Raw genomic sequence first — 22,656 nt, forward strand, 5'->3', positions numbered from 1 at the left:
CAACCAAGTCTCTGTAATAACTGTTAGATCATACCCATTTATTTCTAGTTGTGCTATCAATTCATCCATCTTGTTAACAAATGCTGTGTGCATTCAGATAAAGAGCCTTTAGTTGTCTTTTTACCATTTTCCCCTACTCTGACCCTATTTGCTGGTGCACTCGTATGTTTGTGCACTCTGTGCCTTCCTATCACACTCTGGTTATCATTACCCATGATGCTACCCTGCACTATTGCCTTGTCCTTTCTCTTTAACTTTCTAAATTTCCCCTCACATGAACCCTCCCTCCCACTATTTAATTTAAAGCCTTCTCTACCACACTAATTATATGAATCACCAGAACACTGGTGCCAGCACGGCTCAGGAAAAGGCCGTCCCAACGGTACAGCTCTCTCTTTCCCCAGTACTGATACCAGTGCCCCATGAACTGAAACCCATTTCTCCCATACCAATCTTTGAGCCACACATTCAACTCTCTGATCTTATTTACCCAATGCCAATTTGCTCATGGCTCAGGACATAATAGAGAGATTATTACCTTTGTGGTTCTGCTTTTTAATTTAGCCCCTAGCTGTTCATACTCCCTCAGTAGAGTAGAACCTCTTTCTTAGTCCTACCTATGTCATTGGTATCTACGTGGACCCTGACAACTGGATATTTCCCCTTTTGCTCCAAGTTCCTCTCCAGCCCCAAGGTGATATCCTTAACCCTGGCACCTGGCAGGCGTCACAGCTTTCGGGGCTCATGTTTTTAGCTGCAGAGAACAGTATCTATCCCCCTAACTATACTGTCCCCTACTACAACTATATTCCTTTTTACTCCCCCGGAGTGCTGTGGTCAGTTTGCTCATCTCCCTGCAGACCCTGAACTCGTCCACACAGGCTGCAAGAACCTCGAACCTTTTGGACAAGTGTCAGGGCTGAGGTTCCTCTAGTGCTACCTTCTGGATCTCCAGACCTGTCTCCCTCATTGTCACACCCTGCTGCCCCTGACCATGGACCAAATCTGAATTACTTAGCCTAAAGAGTGTGACTGCCTCCTGGAACAAAGTGTCCAGGTAATTTTCCCCCTGCCTGATGTATCGCAATGTCCGAAGGTCGGACTCCATCTCACTGACACTGAGCCGAAGCCCCCTCGAGCTGCAGATACTTACTGCAGGTAAGGTTGCTATGGATCACACTGGTGTCCACCAGCTCCCACATGCGACAACTGCAACACATCACCTGCCCTGCCATCTATTATATTTATATAAAAGTACAGCAGCTTCACGCCATTTCCTGTATTTCAATGGTGAATCTCTTGACGAGATACCATTTATCATACAGCTTTTTTCTGCATTTCTGAATTCTGCATTAAATATGCTTGTGCAGTTGCTGGAAGATGCTGTCCAATTTACATGTCAATAATGCTGAGCACTGTTAACTTTGCCATTTTTCTACCTCAAAATCCGGCCCATAATGAAGAAATACTTAGAAAAGGTCCTAAAATTATGGCTGTATAGGGGTTTATGCTGAGGCGTTATAATGCATTGTTCAGTCCTCATTGTTACAGCCAGGTAGTAACGGGTGTGGGTGGTTCCCACTGTTCAACTCCCAACTGACTGCAGCAAGTGTTTTTGTTACTAGGGTTTTAACCCCTTTGTTTTATTTGTCAAATAAACAGACAGTAGCAGGTCTTCTTGTAGGTTTAAAACTGAAGCTTACCTATTTATTGAGCAATATTCATTCCTGAAATGGTTACAACCGCACCTACGCACGCATTAAATCTCATGCACACGCACACACAAAAGATAGAAAGAGAGGAAAAGATTAAGTGGTTTGAAGGTAAGTGTTTGGGGTTCCTGTTGAATCTTCTCAGAGGTCAATTTCTCTTTTAAAAAAGTTGCAGGCCTGTGTTGTTTGTAGACTTCTCTGATAGTTGAGACTTCAATCTAGAGACGGTGATCACTCTCAGTTCTGTGCTGTAACAAGTTAAAGTGTAGATTTCAAAGCTGGGCTCCTTCTTTGGCTTTTGCTGGGTCTCTCAGCTCTTGCTGGACAGGCTTTTGGTGGTGTTGTTCTGATTTTTCTCTCTCTCTCTCCAGAGAGCTGCTTTTTAAGTTGGGAGATGCAGAGCCCCCTCCCTGTGGCTACTTCATGCATTCTTTGTTTCAGAAGTACCATTCAATTCAAAAATGTCTCTTGATGGGTTCAGAATGGTTGTAATTGGCATCTCTTAGCTTGGAATGTATTCTTTTATCCTTACCAGACAATAAGACAGGGCCAGGTCATTTGACCTTCAGCAGCCATTTTGCAGCACATTGTTCACTTTTTAAAGGAAAAGTCAATTTTTTATAACACTTCGGTTTGGGTTCGATATTTCAATCGCTATACATCACATGAGCATGACATCATGCAGAATCTTTCAGTTTTGGTCACTGTGCCACAGAAAACCAATCTATCAGTGAGAGAGGCCGCAAGACAGGTGCCAAATATTATCTGAGGTAAGCGTTGGGGCGTTTCAACTGCATAGTAAGCAGATAGAGGCCAATGGGAAACCTCAACAAAGTATGAATGGTAATAAATGGCAGATATGATAAACACATTATTACTTCAGTTGCAACCTAGGAACAGAGGGTAGATGGTGACAGAGTGGTAATGTCACTGACCTAGTAACCCAGAGGCCCAGGCTAATGCCTTGGGGACAGGGGTTCAAATCCCACCAGGGCAGCTGGTGTAATTTAAATTCAATTAAAAAATAAATTCAATCAATTAATAAAAATCTGGAATTGAAAGCTAGTCTCAGTAATGGTGACCATGAAACTATCATTGATTTTTGTAAAAACCCATCTGGTTCCTTCAGAGAAGGAAATGTGCCATCCTTACCTGGTCTGGCCTACATGTGACTCTAGACCCACAGCAATGTGGTTGACTCTTAACTGCCCTCTAAAATGGCCCAGCAAGCGACTCAGGTGTCAAGGGCAATACAATGCCCATATCGCATGAAAGAATAAAAAAAAATTAAGAAAGGATTTGCATTTATGTAGCACCTTATCAGATCTATAAGATATTCTAATGAACTACATGTCCAGTGAATCACTGTTGAAGAGAAGTCACTGTTAAATAGGCAAACACTGCAGGTCATCACATACTCCAGAACAGCCCACGCTTCAGTGACAGTTAGTGTACTAGATGGAGGGGAGGGGAGATTTAGAGTATCAGAAGGGTTAAGCTTCTAAGGGAGAGTTAGTGAACTAGAGGGATGGGTTTCAATGGGAGAGTTAGTGAACTAGAGGGATGGGATTTGATTGGAGAGTTAGTGAAGTAGAGGGATGGGTTTCCTTGGGAGGGTTAGTGAACTAGACGGACGGGTTTCAATGGGAGAGTTAGTGAACTAGAGGGATGGGTTTCAATGGGAGGGCTAGTGAACTAGAGGGATGGGTTTCAATGGGAGAGTTAGTGATCTAGAGGGATGGGATTTGATTGGAGAGTTAGTGAAGTAGAGGGATGGGTTTCCTTGGGAGGGTTAGTGAACTAGACGGACGGGTTTCAATGGGAGAGTTAGTGAACTAGAGGGATGGGTTTCAATGGGAGAGTTAGTGAATTAGAGGGATGGGATTTGATTGGAGAGTTAGTGAACTAGAGGAATGGGTTTCATTGGGAGGGTTAGTGAACTAGAGGGATGGGTTTCAATGGGAGAGTTAGTGAACTAGAGGGATGCGTTTTGATTGGAGGGTTAGTGAACTAGAGGGATGGGTTTCGATAGGAGGGTTACTGAAGTAGAGGGATGGGTTTCGATGGGAGGGTTAGTGAACTAGTGAGATGAGCTTCGATGGGTCGGTTAGTGTGTTGAAGGAATAAATTTTCAATGGCTGAATTGGCCTTTCTTATCCTTGACTTTTTTGAAGATCTGGCAAGTGTTTGAAGCTCTTGAAATGCACTGTGCTGATTAGTGACCTTGACAAAATTCGATCATTGTGCTCCAGACTCTGTCTGCATTGGTACATGGATTGTTATCACTATTGAGTGTCAAATCAATTGGAAGTAATGCTGACTGCAGCAAGAGTGAGCTGTGAGATGAATCAATGTGAATAGATTAATATCAGTGGTGGACGATGTGGAAGTTGGGCTTCTGTTTCTCTGACCAGGCTGTTGCACAGTATCAGAGAATTGGAGAATTTTCCTGGCCTGTTTGGTTCTGCATTTCTCCCGCTAATTAAAGCTGATGCCAAACAAAAACAAGAAATGCTGGAATCACTCAGCAGGTCTGGCAGCATCTGTGGAAAGAGAAGCAGAGTTAACGTTTCGGGTCAGTGACCCTTCTTCGGAACTGACAAATATTAGAAAAGTCACAGATTATAAACAAGTGAGGTGGGGGTTGGGCAAGAGATAACAAAGGAGAAGGTGCAGATTGGACCAGGCCACATAGCTGACCAAAAGGTCACGGAGCAAAGGCAAACAATATGTTAATGGTGTGTTGAAAGACAAAGCATTAGTACAGATTAGGTGTGAATATACTGAATATTGAACATCAACAAGTGCAAACCTGAAGAAAAACAACCTGCAAAAAACAGTGGGTAAGCAAACTGAACAAACTAAGATGAAATGAAATAAATGCAAAAAAAATTGTAAAAAATGTAAAAAGGAATGCAAAAAAAAGGAAGAAAAAATAACTAAAAATGACTAAAAATGAAAGTAAAGTGGGGGGCTGTCATGCTCTGAAATTATTGAACTCAATGTTCAGTCCGGCAGGCTGTAGTGTGCCTAATCGGTAGATGAGATGCTGTTCCTCGAGCTTGCGTTGATGTTCACTGGAACACTGCAGCAATCCCAGGACAGAGATGTGAGCATGAGAGCAGGGGGGAGTGTTGAAATGGCAAGCAACCGGAAGCTCAGGGTCCTGCTTGCGGACTGAGCGGAGATGTTCCGCAAAGCGGTCACCCAGTCTGCGCTTGGTCTCCCCAATGTAGAGGAGACCACACTGAGCAGCGAATACAGTATACTACATTGAAAGAAGTACAAGTAAATCGCTGCTTCGCCTGAAAGGAGTGTTTGGGGCCTGGGATAGTGAGGAGAGAGGAGGTAAATGGGCAGGTATTACACCTCCTGCGATTGCAAGGGAAGGTGCCCTGGGAAGGGGACGAGGTGGTGGGGGTAATGGAGGAGTGGACCAGGGTGTCGCGGAGGGAACGATCCCTTCGGAATGCTGACAGGGGAAGGGAGGGGAAGATGCGACTGGTAGTGGCATCACGCTGGAGGTGGCGAAAATGGCGGAGGATGATCCTTTGGATATGGAGGCTGGTGGGATGAAAAGTGAGGACAAGGGGAACCCTGTCACGGTTCTGGGAGGGAGGGGAAGGGGTGAGGGTAGAGGTGCGGGGAATGGGTCGGACACGGTTGAGGGCCCTGTCAACCACAGTGGGGGGAAATCCTTGGTTGAGGAAAAAGGAGGTCATATCAGAAGCACCGTCATGGAAGGTAGCATCATCAGAGCAGATGCGTCGGAGACGGAGAAACTGGGAGAATGGAATGGAGTCCTTACAGGAGGTAGGGTGTGAAGAAGTGTAGTCGAGGTAGCTGTGGGAGTCAGTGGGCTTATAATGGATATTGGTAGACAACCTATCCCCAGAGATGGAGACAGAGAGCTGATGCCAAGATGTCTGGCGTTTAAGTGGGGAAGACTTGTGCTTTTTTAAAAATACCCTAATAAAAGTTAACTTTGTTGTTTTGTTCCTGGGTTTGGCTCGGGGCTGGAAACTTTTAAAACAAAGTGTTTTAAATTAAGACCGCATCAGTTCAGTGTTTAACACGTCTCGGATCATCTGGAATGATTTATCTCAATGCAGCCCACCTATTCCATTTACTGTTGTGCTGTATAAGGTGCTGTTAGCTTATGGTTTAACGTTATTGTACATTCTGATGTGAAGGTTTTCAAAGAATTCCTATCAGCATCATAGCAAGCACGGCTCCATGATCCAATTCCGCGTACCATCTCATGTTGATCAGCTCAGTTTAAGTGAACTTCTTACTCCCCCACTTAACCATTAACAAGAGGGAGTGACTCTGAGTGTGAAGAACTACAACAGAACACTTAGCAGCAGATATACCCTAACAGCAGAGAGAAAAGAGCTGGTGGACTGGAGGTGGAGTGAGCCAGCTAGTCACTTTGTCCCTCACCCTCACTCTCACCCCCAACCCACCACGAGTGGGCTAGCTGAATGTTCCAGCCTTGAATCAAGCCTGTTTTTGTTCTCCTCACAAATAACTAACTTCTAACTACTGCAAATTGTGTTTCATTTTTCCTTCACCTTCAGTCTTTTTAATCATTTATATTTTCAGGTAATTTTTACACTTTGTTTTTTATTTTCTTGTGCACCAAGGAAAAGGAGCCTATATTTTGATTTTTATATCAGGTATCTGCCTGCATGTTCTGCACACTTGTCTTGTCTTTTTGTCAGACATGCTATCTTGCTCTCACACTTGTCTTCCTCATTTTAATAACCTGACTTAGAACGATCGATCTTTCCCTGCCTTTGTGCCGTGATTCGCATTGTGTAAAGTTTGTCACAATTTCAGTGGGGTTTATGTGGGTGTAGCAGGTGAAAGTGTATTTTCTAATTCCCAGCTAATCAGTCCGAGGAGGTATACAGCCAGTGCAGTATTAAGTATTACTGAATTATCTGAGGAGGTTGGACCCCAACCATAGTGATTTTGAAAGGATGGGATTGGACAGTGTAGGAAAGACCAGGGTGTCACAGTGAAGTGGTGGGACCGGGATAGGAATACAGGAACAGGAGGCCATTTCAGCCCCTCAAGCCTGTTCAGTGAGATCATGGCTGATCTGTAACCTAACTGCCCATATCCCTAATACCTTTGATTAACAAAAATCTGTCATCTCAGATTCAAAATTAATAATTGACCCAGCATCAATTTCTGTTTGTGGAGGAGAGTTCCAAACTTCTACCACCCTTTGCATTTAGAAGTGTTTCCCGATTTCGCTCCTAAAAGGCCGGGTTCTAATTGTTAGACTATGCCCCCTAATCCTAGACTCCCCAACCAGGGGAAATAGTTTTTCTCTATCTACCCTTTCAGTTCCCCTGATGTCCTATAAATACATCACCCCACCTTTCCCTTTTATTTTCAATTTTTGGCAATTTCCTAAGCTGCTTTAATGAAAGTGTGTGGATGTGCGGTGAGGACAGGATGTGCCCCTCCCCTCTGCTTGTATAAAAACAAAAAGTGCTGGAAATACTCAGCAGATCTGGCAGCATCTGTGGAGAGAGAAGCAGAGTTAACGTTTCAGATCTGTGACCTTTCATCAAAACCCTATGCTTGTACCCTGTCTGGGTTCACACATGGTAAGTGATGCCTTTGGGAGAGAAAGGCAGCAGAGTGAGAGAATTCCTATTCACTTTCCAATGCGAGTGTCATAGACTGGGCTAAAGTTAATCAGGCCCTCCCCGAATTGTCTCCTATAACCCAATTGTGTCAGTTGGAAATACCCTGTTTGTTTGTCACCTGTCCTGAAGCATGTGCATAGTGACTGTCATGCAGAAGCTTACAGCGTTGTACATTTCGTTCAGTATTTTTAAGACATATTGATTCTGAAGACATTGTGTATCCTCAAGTGTTAGAAGTCTCTGAAAGATGAGTAGCCTGGGTGGGGGTGGGGTTTGGTGGTGGTGCGTCGGTGGGGGGAGCCAGGGTGAACCACTAGAGGAGGGGTCACTCAGTTGGGCAGTTCCCAGCTGAGGTCCACAGTTAGGAGCAGCTTATTGATAGCAGGAGTTGTGTTAGAATTGAAGCTGTACTTGTGTTGTGGCACAGATCCTTCTCTTTTCTCCACTTCAGTTTCCCAACCCCAAAGCTGCTGACCGACGTTTGGGCATCACTCTATGGGTACTGACCGTGCTCAAATATGTCACCCGTTCTTCATGAGAGCCTAGACTGTGGGTGTCAGCTAGCTGCCCATAGAGGCGTCAGAGCATCGCACAAAGCTGCTCCTCACTGACATCCGCACAAATGCGCACTCACACTCGCACTCTCACACATACTCACAGTCATACACGCACTCACACAATCACACAACTCACATGCACACTCACACATACATTCTCACACACTCAAATGACCACACACACACAATCACACACTTACTCATACAGTCACATACTCACACACAATCTCAACACTCACACCCTAACACACACCTGTATACATGTGCCCACACTCGGCAGTGATCACTAGATAGTGACCAGGAGCAGGATGCCTCGATGATTTGTTTCTTGGGGTACTGAGGCCAATTACAGAGATTCTGAAGTTAGCTGACCCAACATATAGCGCCATACAATTTTTGCTTAGTTCCCATGTCCAATATAAGGGCATCAGAAAGTGGGTTATCATGGCCCATGCAAGGAGACATCATACCGGGTTTATCTTAACGTTGGTTGCATAAGGTGTTTGACTAGAACACCTGTACATCTTAAACCGTGAAACACAGAATTATAGAACACACACCAAGATGCTCCAAAACGGTGGCTCCATATACAGTCACATCCACTGTCCCTGTCATACAGGAGACAAATTCAATAAAAATTGAAAGTAATCTCAAATCAAACCCCCAAATAATCTCAAACCCCTGAAATAATCTCAAACCAAACCCCTAAAATAATCTCAAATTGAACCCCGAAATGATCTCAAATCAAAACCCACAAAATAATCTCAAATCAAAACCCAGAAATAATCACAAATCAAAACCCACAAAATAATCTCAAATCAAATCACCTGAAATAAACTCAAACCAAACCCCTAAAATAATCTCAAATCGAACCCCCAAGATAATCGCAAATTGAACCCTGAAATAATCACAAATCAAACCCCTGAAATAATCTCAAATCAAATCACCTAAAATAATCTCAAATCAAACACCCCTGAAACAATCTCAGATCAAAACACCAAAATAATCTCTAATGAACCCCCCAAAATAACCACAAATCAAACCCTAAACAAAATCTCAAATCAAAACACTGAAATAATCTGATTCAAATCACGTGAAATAATTTCAAATCAAATCCCCCAAAGAATCTCAAACTGAACGCCCAAAATAATCTCAGATCAAACCACTGAAATATTCTCAAATAAAACCCCAAAATAATTTCAAACCAAATCATGTGAAATCATTTCAAATCAAACACCCCTGAAATAATCTCAAATCAAACCCCTGAAATAATCTTAAATCAACCCCCAAAATAATCTCAAATCAAACCACTGAAATATTCTCAAATAAAACCCCAAAATAATTTCAAACCAAATCATGTGAAATCATTTCAAATCAAACACCCCTGAAATAATCTCAAATCAAACCCCTGAAATAATCTTAAATCAACCCCCAAAATAATCTCAAATCAAACCACTGAAATAATCTCAAATCAAACCCCTGAAATAATCTTAAATCAACCCCCAAAATAATCTCAAATCAAACCCCTGAAATAATCACAAATCAAAACCCACAAAATAATCTCAGATCAAACACCTGACAAACTCAAATCAAACACCCTGGAAACAATCTCAAATCAAACCCTGAAATAATCTGAAATCAACCCCCCAAAATAATCACAAATCAGTCCCCTAAAAAAAACTCAAATCAAATCACTAATCTCAAATCAAATCCACAAAATAATCTGAAATCAACCCCCCCAAAATTATCTGATTCTAGTCACATAAAGAATCTCAAATCAAACCCTCAAAATAATCTCAAATCAAACCCCACTATAAAATCAAATTGTGTGAAATAATTTTAAATCAAACCCCCAAAATAATCTCAAATCAAACCCCTTTGTTTTATTTGTTCGGTGAGCACCGCTGGCTAGACCAGCATTTATTGCCTAACCCCGAAATAATCTCAAATCAAACACCCCCAAAATAATCTCAAATCAAAACACCAAAGTAATCTCAACTCAAACCCCCAAAATAATGTTACATCAAACCACTGAAATAATCTCAAATCAAACCCTCCCCCCCACCGCCGAAATAATCACATATCAAACCCAGAAATAATCTCAAATGAAACCCCTGAAATAATCTCAAATCAAACCGCAAAATAATCTGAAATCAAACCCCTGAAATAATTTCATATCAAACACCCTTGAAATATTCTCCAATCAAACCCCCAAAATAATCTCAAATCAAATTACCTGAAATAATTTCAGATCGAACCCCTGAACCCTCCTGGTGGCGTTGCTGATAATGCTGAGCTGCCAGCCCTCTGATTGGGCAGCAACTCTTGGAGGCGGGATCCCTGTCTTTAAAGGGACAGGGATTTTGCCTCATAAAACATTGAATCAGAAAGACCAGAGGATTGCTCGGGGGTGAGGGGGGGGGGTGGGTGGGGGGAGCACGAAAAGGCAGAGGCAGGGTTTCCCAACACTGCTGAAATAATCTCAAATTTTACCCTAGAATAATCTCAAATCCTCTGACATAATCTCAAATCAAACTCCCCGAAATAATCCAAAACAAACACCCAAAATAATCTCAAATCAAACCCCAAAACAAACTCAAACCAAATCATGTGAAATTATCTCAAATCAAACCCCAAAATAATCTCATAGAAAATAGGAGCAGGAGTAGGCCATTCAGCCCTTCTAGCCTGCTCCGCTATTCATTATGATCATGGCTGATGATCCAACTCAGTAACCTGTTCCTGCTTTCGCCCCATATTCTTTGATCCCTTTAGACCCAAGAGCTATATCTAACTCCTTTTTGAAAGCATACAATGTTTTAGAGTCATAGAGAGTTACAGCACTGAAACAGGCCCTTCGCCCACCGAGTCTGTGCCGACCATCAACCACCCATTTATACTAATCCTACATTAATCCCATATTCCCTACCACATCCCCATCTTCCCTCAATTCTCCTACCACCTACCTACCCTAGGGGCAATTTACAATGGCCAATTTACCTATCAACCTGCAAGTCTTTGGCTGCAGGAGGAAACCGGAACACCCGGCAGGGACCCACACGGTCACAGGGAGAACTTGCAAACTCCGCACAGGCAGTACCCAGAACCGAACCTGGGTCGCTGGAGCTGTGAGGCTGTGGTACTAACCACTGCGCCACTGTGCCGCCCTAAACTGCTCCATTGTTTTGGCCTCAACTGCTTTCTTTGGTAGCGAATTCCACAGGCTCACCACTCTCTGGGTGAAGAAATTTCTCCTCATCACAGTCCTGAAAGGTTTACCCCGTATCCTTAGACGATGACCCCTGGTTCTGGACTCCCCCACCATCAGGATCATCCTTCCTGCATCTACCCTGTCAAGTCCTGTTAGAATTTTATAGGTTTCTATGAGATCCCCCCTCACTCTTCTGAACTCCAGTGAATATAATCCTAACCGACTCAATCTCTCCTCATATGTCAGTCCCACCATCCCAGGAATCAGTCTGGTAAACCTTCACTGCACTCCCTCTATGGCAAGAACATCCTTCATCAGATAAGGAGAACAAAATTGCACACAATATTCCAGGTGTGGCCTCACCAAGGCCCTGTATAATTGCAGCAAGACATCCCTGCTCCTGTACTCGAATCCTCTCGCTATGAAGGCCGACATACCATTTGCCTTTTTTACCGCCTGTTGCACCTGCATGCTTACCTTCAGCGACTTGCGTACGAGAACACCCAGGTCTCGCTGCATATTCCCCTTTCTCAGTTTATAGCCATTCAGATAATCTGCCTTCCTGTTTTTGCTACCAAAGTGAATAACCTCACATTTATCCACGTTATACTGCATCTGCCATGCATTAGCCCACTCACTCTACTTGTCCAAATCACCCTGAAGCCTCTCTGCATCCTCCTCACAACTCACCCTCCCACCCAGTTTTGTGTCATCTACAAATTTAGAGATATTACATTTAGTTCCCTCATCTAAATCATTAATATATATTGTGAATAGCTGGGGTCCTAGCACCAATCCCTGCGGTACCCCACTAGTCACTGCCTGCCATTCGGAAGAAGATCCATTTATCCCTCCTCTTTGTTTCCTGTCCGCCAACCAATTTTCTATCCATCACAATACACTACCCCCAATCCCATGCACTTTAATTTTTCATGCTAATCTCTTATGTGGGACTTTGTCTAAAGCCTTCTGAAAGTCCAAATAAACCACATCCACTGGCTCCCCCTCATCAACTCTACTAGTTACATCCTTGAAGAATTCTAGTAGATTTGTCAAGCATGATTTCCCTTTCGTAAATCCATGCTGACTCTGTCTGATTCTACCACTGTTCTCCAAGTGCTCTGCTATAAAATCTTTGATAATGGACTCTAGAATTTTCCCCACTACCGATGTCAGGGTGACCGGTCTATAATTCTCTGCTTTCTCTCTACCTCTCTTTTTATATAGTGGGGTTACATTAGCTACTCTCCAATCTGTAGGAACTGTTCCAGAGTCTATAGAATATTGAAAGATGACCACCAATGCATCCATTATTTCTAGGGCCACTTCCTTAAGTACTCTGGGATCTCAAATAAAACCCCTGAAATAATCTCATGTCAAACACCCCCAATATTAAATCAAATCAAACCCCGAAATACTCACAAATCAAACTATTTTGTAATAATCTCAAACCAAACCCCAGAAATAATCTCAAATTAAACCCCCAAAATAATCTCAAACCAAACCCCAGAAATAATCCCAAATTGAACCCCCAAAATAATCTCAAACCAAACCCCAGAAATAATCCCAAATTGAACCCCCAAAATAATCTCAAACAAAACCCCAGAAATAATCTCAAATTGAACCCCCAAAATAATCTCAAACCAAACCCCAGAAATAATCTCAAATTGAACCCCCAAAATAATCTCAAATCAAACCCCAGAAATAATCTCAAATTGAACCCTCAAAATAATCTCAAATCGAACCCCCAAAATAGTCTCAAACCAAACCCCAGAAATAATCTCAAATCAAATCGCCAGAAATAATCTCAAATCAAATGACCAAAATAATCTCGAATTGAACCCCCAAAATAGTCTCAAACCGAATCCCAGAAATAATCTCAAATCGAACCCCCAAACCATTTTTTTATTCAGAGATACAGCACTGAAACAGGCCCTTCGGCCCACCGAGTCTGTGCCGACCATCAAACACCCATTTATACTAATCCTACACTAATTCCATATTCCTACCACATCCCCACCTGTCTCTATATTTCCCTACCACCTACCTATACTAGGGGCAATTTATAATGGCCAATTAACCTATCAACCTGCAAGTCTTTGGCATGTGGGAGGAAACCGGAGCACCCGGAGGAAACCCACGCAGACACAGGGAGAACTTGCAAACTCCACACAGGCAGTACCCAGAATTGATCCCGGGTCGCTGGAGCTGTGAGGCTGCGGTGCTAACCACTGCGCCACTGTGCTGCCCAAATTCTCAAATCAAACTGCAGAAATTATCTCAAATCAAACCCCCCCTGAAATAATCTCAGATCAAGCCCCTGAAATAATCTGAAATTCAAACGACCAAAATAATCTCAAATCAAACCTCACAAATAATGTCAAATCAAATCCTCCGAAATAATTTCAACTCAAACCCACCCCCCCCCGAAATAATTTCAACTCAAACCCCCGAAATATTCTCAACTCAAACACCCCCCCCCCCCCGAAATACTGTCGAAACAAACCCTTGAATTAACCTCAAATCAATCCCCCAAAATAAGATGGGATTTTTTGCTCCTCCACCCGCCCCCCCTGGCGGGATCAGAGGCAGTGAGCATGGGGTAGCGCGATGGGGGGCAGTGGGGCAGGATAGGCTGACAATGGCCTTCCTGCCCAGAGGCCAGTATGAGGCCCTTATGTGGCCTATTAAGGTCTTCACTCCCTCCACCACTGGGATCTTGTAAAACGAGGCTTCCTCCCTGCTGGCTTGGGGGTGGGGGTAGTTGGTTCCCTACTTCATGGGAAATTTGTGGCGCAGGTGGACCCCCACCAGGACCAGCACCCCCCCCCCCACCCGGGACTCCCCTCCCCTGGACTGAACGTCCATCCCCCCATTCCTCCCCTCACCAGGGCCTTCCGGACTGGCCCTGATGCCCCCGCCTCACCTACCTCTAGTCAGGAGTTCCAGGAGGATGGAGGCTTCTGCAGTACCGGCAGTGGCCATTGCTCCCAGTGACGCTGCTAATACTACTGAGCTACCAGCCTTCTGTAAAAGGATAGGGATGTTTCCTCATAAGGCGGCACCGTGGCGCAGTGGTTAGCACCGCCGCCTCACAGCTCCAGCGACCCGGGTTCAATTCTGGGCGCTGCCTGTGTGGAGTTTGCAAGTTCTCCCTGTGTCTGCGTGGGTTTCCTCCGGGTGCTCCGGTTTCCTCCCACAAGCCAAAAGACTTGCAGGTTGGTAGGTAAATTGGCCATTATAAATTGCCCCTAGTATAGGTAGGTGGTAGGGAAATATAGGGACAGGTGGGGATGTGGTAGGAATATGGGATTAGTGTAGGATTAGTATAAATGGGTGGTTGATGGTCGGCACAGACTCGGTGGGCCAAAGGGCCTGTTTCAGTGCTGTATCTCTACACTAAACTATAAAACTTTGAATCAAAAAGACCGGAGGATCGCTCGGGGTGGGAGGGGGAGGTGCACGAAAAGGCAGAGGCAGAGTTTACCAACACTGCCGAAATAATCCCAAATCAAAGTCCTGTAATAATCTCAAACCAAAGCACATGAAATAATCTCAAAGCCAATGTCTCCAAATAATCTTAAATTAAAGCACTGAAATAATCTTAAATCAAACACCAAAAGAGGCTGAGATTTTACGGGGGGGGGCGGGGGGTATTGCAACGGGTCGCGGGGTGGGGGGTGGATGGGAGCCCCACCTCCAGCACAAAATCCAGCTCATAATCTCAAATCAAACCCCTGAAATGATCCCAAATCAAACCCCAGAAATAACCGCAAATCGAACCCACAAAATAATCTAAAATCAAACCCCCAGAAATAATTTCAAATAAAACCCCCGAAAATATCTCAAATCAAACTCCCCCCCCACCCCCCAATAACCTCAAATTACATCCCCCAAATAATCTCAAATCGAACACCCAAAATAATTTCAAATCTAACCCACTGAAATAATCTCAGATAAAACCTCTGAAAATATCTCAAGTCAAACCCTCCGAAATAATCTCAAATGAAACACCCTAAATAATCTCAACTCAAACCCTGAAATAATCTCAAAACAAATGTTCAAAATAATCTCAAATCAAATCCCTAGAATCATCGCAAATGAAACCCCAAAATAATCTCTAAACAAAAACGCAAAATAATCTCAAATCAAACCCCTGAAATAATCTCAAATCAGACACCCAAAATAATCTGAAATCAAACCCCCTGAAAAATGCCAAATCAACACCCCCCCCCCCCCTCAAAATAATCCCCAATTGAACCCCTCCATCATGGAAATGTTTTGGTCCATGGTGCCAGTCTTGGTGCTGGCTCCACAGGAACTGTCTACTGTAGTCCATTTTCCCCATGCCCTATAATATTGTTCGTCAGCATATCCGCTGTAGGAATGTACTATAACCCAATAACCCATTTTATGAAAATATTCCTTCCCCCTCCTCCCTTTAACTTCAAACACTAATCTGTATTCATGCCCCCTCGTCCCTTCGCACAGATTACATGACAGGAAATAATCATTATTTACCCTCCCAACCCCATTCATCATTTTGGATATATATATACCATATCAGACAGGAGAAATTCCAGTTCCCATATAGTACTTGCACCCCAGATCAGAGAACAGATCATTTCGGGTGGTTTTGATTTTAGATTATTTCAGGGGGTTTGATTTCAGATTATTTGTGGAGGGGGGGGGGGCTATTTTGAGATTATTTCAGGGGGGTTTTGTTTTGACATTATTTCGGGGGGTCTGATTTGAAAATATTTGTGCGGGGATTGTTTTGCGATTATTTTGGGGGGTTTGATTTGAATTGATTTCGGGAGATTGATTTGAGATGATTTTGGGGTTTTGATTTGAGATAGTTTGAGGGGGTTCGATTTAAGATTATTTGGGGGGTATTTGAGATTATTTCAGGGGTTTTATTTGACATTATTTCAGACAATTTGATTTGAGATTATTTTGGTGATCTGATTCGCGATTTTTTGGGGGGTTGATTTGAGATATTTCAAGGGGTTTGCTTTGAGATTATTTAGGGGATTTGATTTGATATTTCAGAAGCGATAGATTTGAGATTATTTCTGGGGTTTGATTTGAGATGATTTCGGGGTGTTGATTTGAGTTTATTTCAGGGGGTTTGATTTGAGTTTATTTCAGGGGGTTTGATTTGAGATTATTTCAGCGGGTTAGATTTGAGATTATTTCAGCGGGTTGGATTTGAGATGATTTCGGGGTGTTGATTTGAGTTTATTTCAGGGGGTTTGATTTGAGATTATTTCAGCGGGTTGGATTTGAGATTATTTCAGCGGGTTGGATTTGAGATGATTTCAGGGGTTTGATTTGAAATTATTTGGGGGGGTTTGATTTGAGATTATTTCAGAGGCGTTTGATTTGAGATTTTTTCAGGGGTTTGATTTGAGATTATTTCAAAGGCGTTTGAATTCAGATTATTTCAGGGGTTTGATTTGAGATGATTTCAGTGGTTTGATATGAGATTATTTTGGGGGTGTTATTTGAGATGATTTCGGGGAGTTTGATTTGAGATAATGTTGGGAGTTTTGATATAAAATTATTTCAGGGTTTAATATTATTTGGGGGGGGTAGATTTGATATTTCAGGGGTATGATTTGAGATTATTTTGTGGGGTTTATTTTGAGATTATTTCAGGGTTTTGATTTGAGATTATTTTTTGGTTGTGATTTGAGATTATTTCAGGGGTTTGATTTGGGATTATTTCAGGGTTTTGATTTGAGATTATTTCGGGGGTTTGATTTGTGATTATTTTAGGGTTTTGATTTGAGATTATTTCAGGGGTTTGATTTGACATTATTTCAGGGGGTTGATTTGGGATTATTTCAGGGTTTTGATTTGAGATTATTTCAGGGGTTTGATTTGTGATTATTTTAGGGTTTTGATTTGACATTATTTCAGGGGGTTGATTTGAGATTATTTCAGTGTTTTGATTTGAAATTATTTCAGGGGTTTGATTTAGGATTATTTCGAAGGGTTGTTTTGAGATTATTTCAGACATTTGATTTGGGATTATTTCGAAGGTTTGATTTGAGATTATTTTTTGGTTTTGATTTGAGATTATTTCAGGGGTTTGATTTGGGATTATTTCAGGGTTTTGATTTGAGATTATTTCGGGGGTTTGATTTGTGATTATTTTAGGGTTTTGATTTGAGATTATTTCAGGGGTTTGATTTGAGATTATTTCAGGGTTTTGATTTGAGATTATTTCAGGGGTTTGATTTGGGATTATTTCGGGGGTTTGATTTGAGATTATTTTTTGGTTTTGATTTGAGATTATTTCAGGGGTTTGATTTGGGATTATTTCAGGGTTTTGATTTGAGATTATTTCAGGGGTTTGATTTGAGATTATTTTGTGGGGTTTATTTTGAGATTATTTCAGGGTTTTGATTTGAGATTATTTTTTGGTTGTGATTTGAGATTATTTCAGGGGTTTGATTTGGGATTATTTCAGGGTTTTGATTTGAGATTATTTCAGGGGTTTGATTTGTGATTATTTTAGGGTTTTGATTTGAGATTATTTCAGGGGTTTGATTTGACATTATTTCAGGGGGTTGATTTGGGATTATTTCAGGGTTTTGATTTGAGATTATTTCGGGGGTTTGATTTGTGATTATTTTAGGGTTTTGATTTGACATTATTTCAGGGGGTTGATTTGAGATTATTTCAGTGTTTTGATTTGAAATTATTTCAGGGTTTTGATTTGAGATTATTTCAGGGGTTTGATTTGAGATTATTTCAGGGGTTTGATTTAGGATTATTTCGAAGGGTTGTTTTGAGATTATTTCAGACATTTGATTTGGGATTATTTCGGGGGTTTGATTTGAGATTATTTTTTGGTTTTGATTTGAGATTATTTCAGGGGTTTGATTTGGGATTATTTCAGGGTTTTGATTTGAGATTATTTCGGGGGTTTGATTTGTGATTATTTTAGGGTTTTAATTTGAGATTATTTCAGGGTTTTGATTTGAGATTATTTCAGGGGTTTGATTTGGGATTATTTCGGGGGTTTGATTTGAAATTATTTTTTGGTTTTGATTTGAGATTATTTCAGGGGTTTGATTTGGGATTATTTCAGGGTTTTGATTTGAGATTATTTCAGGGGTTTGATTTGAGATTATTTTAGGGTTTTGATTTGAGATTATTTCAAGGGTTTGATTTGAGATTATTTCGGGGGTTTGATTTGGGATTATTTCAGGGTTTTGATTTGAGATTATTTCGGGGGTTTGATTTGTGATTATTTTAGGGTTTTGATTTGAGATTATTTCGGGTTTGATTTGAGATTATTTCAGGGGGTTGATTTGAAATTATTTCAGGGTTTTGATTTGATATTTCAGGGTTTTGATTTGAGATTATTTCAGGGGTTTGATTTAGGATTATTTCGGGGGTTTGATTTGGGATTATTTCGGGGGTTTGATTTGGGATTATTTTTTGGTTTTGATTTGAGATTATTTCGGGTTTGATTTGGGATTATTTCGGGGGTTTGATTTGTGATTATTTTTTGGTTTTGATTTGAGATTATTTCAGGGGTTTGATTTGGGATTATTTCAGGGTTTTGATTTGAGATTATTTCGGGGGTTTGATTTGTGATTATTTCGGGGGTTTGATTTGTGATTATTTTAGTGTTTTGATTTGAAATTATTTCAGGGTTTTGATTTGAGATTATTTCAGGGTTTTGATTTGAGATTATTTCAGGGGTTTGATTTAGGATTATTTCGAAGGGTTGTTTTCAGATTATTTCGGGGGTTTGATTTGAGATTATTTTTTGGTTTTGATTTGAGATTATTTCAGGGGTTTGATTTGGGATTATTTCAGGGTTTTGATTTGTGATTATTTTAGGGTTTTGATTTGAGATTATTTCAGGGGTTTGATTTAGGATTATTTCGAAGGGTTGTTTTCAGATTATTTCGGGGGTTTGATTTGAGATTATTTTTTGCTTTTGATTTGAGATTATTTCGGGGGTTTGATTTGGGATTATTTCAGGGTTTTGATTTGAGATTATTTCGGGGGTTTGATTTGAGATTATTTCAGGGGTTTGATTTAGGATTATTTCGGGGGTTTGATTTGGGATTATTTCGGGGGTTTGATTTGGGATTATTTTTTGGTTTTGATTTGAGATTATTTCAGGGATTTGATTTGAGATTATTTCGGGGGTTTGATTTGGGATTATTTCAGGGTTTTGATTTGAGATTATTTCGGGGGTTTGATTTGTGATTATTTTAGGGTTTTGATTTGTGATTATTTTAGGGTTTTGATTTGAGATTATTTCAGGGGGTTGATTTGAAATTATTTCAGAGTTTTGATTTGATATTATTTCAGGGTTTTGATTTGATATTATTTCAGGGTTTTGATTTGAGATTATTTCAGGGGTTTGATTTAGGATTATTTCAGGGGTTTGATTTGGGATTATTTCAGGGGTTTGATTTGGGATTATTTTTTGGTTTTGATTTGAGATTATTTCAGGGGTTTGATTTGGGATTATTTCGGGGGTTTGATTTGGGATTATTTCGGGGGTTTGATTTGGGATTATTTTTTGGTTTTGATTTGAGATTATTTCAGGGGTTTGATTTGGGATTATTTCAGGGTTTTGATTTGAGATTATTTCGGGGGTTTGATTTGTGATTATTTTAGGGTTTTGATTTGAGATTATTTCAGGGGGTTGATTTGAAATTATTTCAGGGTTTTGATTTGATATTATTTCAGGGTTTTGATTTGAGATTATTTCAGGGGTTTGATTTAGGATTATTTCAGGGGTTTGATTTAGGATTATTTCGGGGGTTTGATTTGGGATTATTTCGGGGGTTTGATTTGGGATTATTTCTTGGTTTTGATTTGAGATTATTTCAGGGGTTTGATTTGGGATTATTTCGGGGATTTGATTTGGGATTATTTCGGGGGTTTGATTTGGGATTATTTTTTGGTTTTGATTTGAGATTATTTCAGGGGTTTGATTTGGGATTATTTCAGGGTTTTGATTTGAGATTATTTCGGGGGTTTGATTTGTGATTATTTTAGGGTTTTGATTTGAGATTATTTCAGGGGTTTGATCTGAGATTATTTCAGGGGGTTGATTTGAAATTATTTCAGGGTTTTGATTTGATATTATTTCAGGGGTTTGATTTAGGATTATTTCAAAGGGTTGATTTGAGATTATTTCAGGGGTTTGATTTGGGATTATTTCGGGGGTTTGATTTGAGATTATTTCGGCTGTGTTTTTTGAGATTATTTCAGGGTTTTGATTTGAGATTATTTCAGGGTCTTGATTTGAGATTATTTCGGGGGTTTGATTTGAGATTATTTCAGGGGTTTATTTTGAGATTATTTCAGGGTTTTGATTTGAGATTATTTCGGGGGTTTGATTTGAGATTATTTTGGGGGTTTATTTTGAGATTATTTCAGGGTTTTGATTTGAGATTATTTTGGGGGTTTATTTTGAGATTATTTCAGGGTTTTGATTTGAGATTATTTCAGGGGTTTGATTTGAGATTATTTCAGGGTTTTGATTTGAGATTATTTTGGGGGTTTATCTTCAGTTTGTTTCAGGGGTTTGATTTGATATTGTTTCAGGGTGTTTGATTTGAGATGATTTCAGGGTTTTGATTTGAGATGATTTCAGGGGTTTGATTTGAGATGATTTTGGGGGAGTTGATTTGGGATGAGTTTGGGGTTATGATTTGAGATTATTTCCGTGGTTGGGAGATTTGTTGATTTGGAACTATCTCGGCGGTGGAGGATTATTTATCTGTGTGTAGATCTGGCTTTGCCATGGAGATTGGACTGTGTAGGAGCGATATTGAAGATGGAATTTTCAGAGCTCAGTGTGTGTGCAGCCTTGCCCGACTGCCGTTGGAGCTGTGAATAATACTGCGTATCTTCTCTTACTTCAGCCCCGATGAGGATTCCTGCCAGAAGTTCATCCCCTTCGTTGGTGTAAGTACTTCTAGCACTGTTATTGGTTTCCTTTGGGTTTTTAAACTCAGTGCTGATTAGCTTTTGGTGTGTGAGAGGTTTTCTCTCTTCCAAATCCCACAGCGTTGCTGAAATGTCAGCCTAGACTGTGTGCACAAGCCCTGAAGTGGGGCTAAAGCTCAAGATTTCTGACTCAGAGTTTGGAGTGATACCAGAAGTGTCAAACCTGGACTAAAAGATAAAATAATTACAGAATCATAGAAAGATATAGCGCAGGAGGCCATTCAGCCACGCATGTCTGTGCCAGCTCTTTGAAAGAACCATCTAATTAATCCCTCTTCCCTGCTCTTTTCCCACAGTCCTGAAAACATTGCCTTTTCAAGTATTTATCCAATTCCCATTTAAAAGTATTAAATCTGTTTCCACTCTCAGGCAGTGCATTCCAGATCACAACAACTCGCTGCATAAAAAAAATGTTTCCTCATGTCACCTCTGACTCTTTTGTCAATCACCTTAATTCTGTGTCGTCTGGTTACCGACCCTTCCACCACTGGAAACAGAGATGTTCAACATCATGAAGGGTTTTGATAGAGTAAATAAGGAGAAACTATCAAACCTCCTAACCTTCTCTGCTGTAAGGAGAACAACCCAGCTTCTCCAGTTGGTCCCCATAACTGAAATCTCCCATCCCTGGCGCCATTCTAGTACATCATCTTCACACAGTCATGAGTCACCATCCTGTATCCCAAGGCCAGTGAGACACTCCATGTATGCGTACAGTAACAGTGGTTATGTTACTGGACTACTGATGGTTGAGACACTGGATGGGCTAAAAATTGATAAAGAGGAGCTATTATAAAGGCTGGCTTTACTTAAGTCACTAGGGACTTAAGAAAGGTGGATAGATTGCCAAAGCTGGGGTTGCTCACTTTAGCAAGGAGAAGGTCTCATGGTGTTGGAGTAATATATTAGCATGGATAGAGGATTGGCTAACTAACAGAAAACAGAGAGTTGGGATAAATGGGTAATTTTCAGGTTGGCAGACCGTAATTAATGGTGTGTCACAGGGATCAGTGCTGGGGTCTCAACTATTTACAACCTATATTAATGACTTGGATGAAGGGATAGAGTGTATTGTAGCCAGATGTGCTGACAATACAAAGACAGGTAGGAAAGCAAGTTGTGAGGAGGACATAATGGCCAGGATTTTACTAAACTCCCGATGTCGGGCTCCGTGGTGAGTGGGGCCAGAAGATCGTTCCAGCAGCGGTCCGACACGGAGTCCGACGCCAGGAGTGCCGGGCCTGATCTTCCCGGCAGTGGCGAGACTCCGTCTCGGCTTCACCGCCACTGGGCAATGGGGCCCTGATTAACATATTTTAATGAATTAAATGAATAAATCTGCATCCAGTACACAGTGATCTTACCTTTGGGCCACGATCTTCTGAGTGGTGGCCAGCACTCATGCGCCTTCATTTTCCTGTCTAGGGAAAGCAGGCACCACCTGGTGGAGAAGGGTGGAACTTATGATTTTTAGTGCAATGTCGGGGTCAGGGTCAAATGTTACTAGTGTAGTG

General features: G+C 41.3%; 1 protein-coding gene across 2 annotated transcripts in view; it reads left to right on the top strand.

The window, feature by feature from the left end:
• The window catches only part of si:ch211-126j24.1 (phosphofurin acidic cluster sorting protein 1), an 862,277-nt gene that overhangs the window by 543,798 nt on the left and 295,823 nt on the right, over positions 1-22,656 (top strand). For both annotated transcript variants that reach the window (XM_068028323.1, XM_068028324.1), the window contains exon 19: positions 21,058-21,100. In XM_068028323.1, the coding sequence (XP_067884424.1) occupies positions 21,058-21,100 (43 nt within the window). The remainder of the gene's footprint in view (positions 1-21,057; positions 21,101-22,656) is intronic.

This window comes from Heterodontus francisci, chromosome 3, assembly GCF_036365525.1.
Source record: "Heterodontus francisci isolate sHetFra1 chromosome 3, sHetFra1.hap1, whole genome shotgun sequence".
NCBI classification, from domain to species: domain Eukaryota; kingdom Metazoa; phylum Chordata; class Chondrichthyes; order Heterodontiformes; family Heterodontidae; genus Heterodontus; species Heterodontus francisci.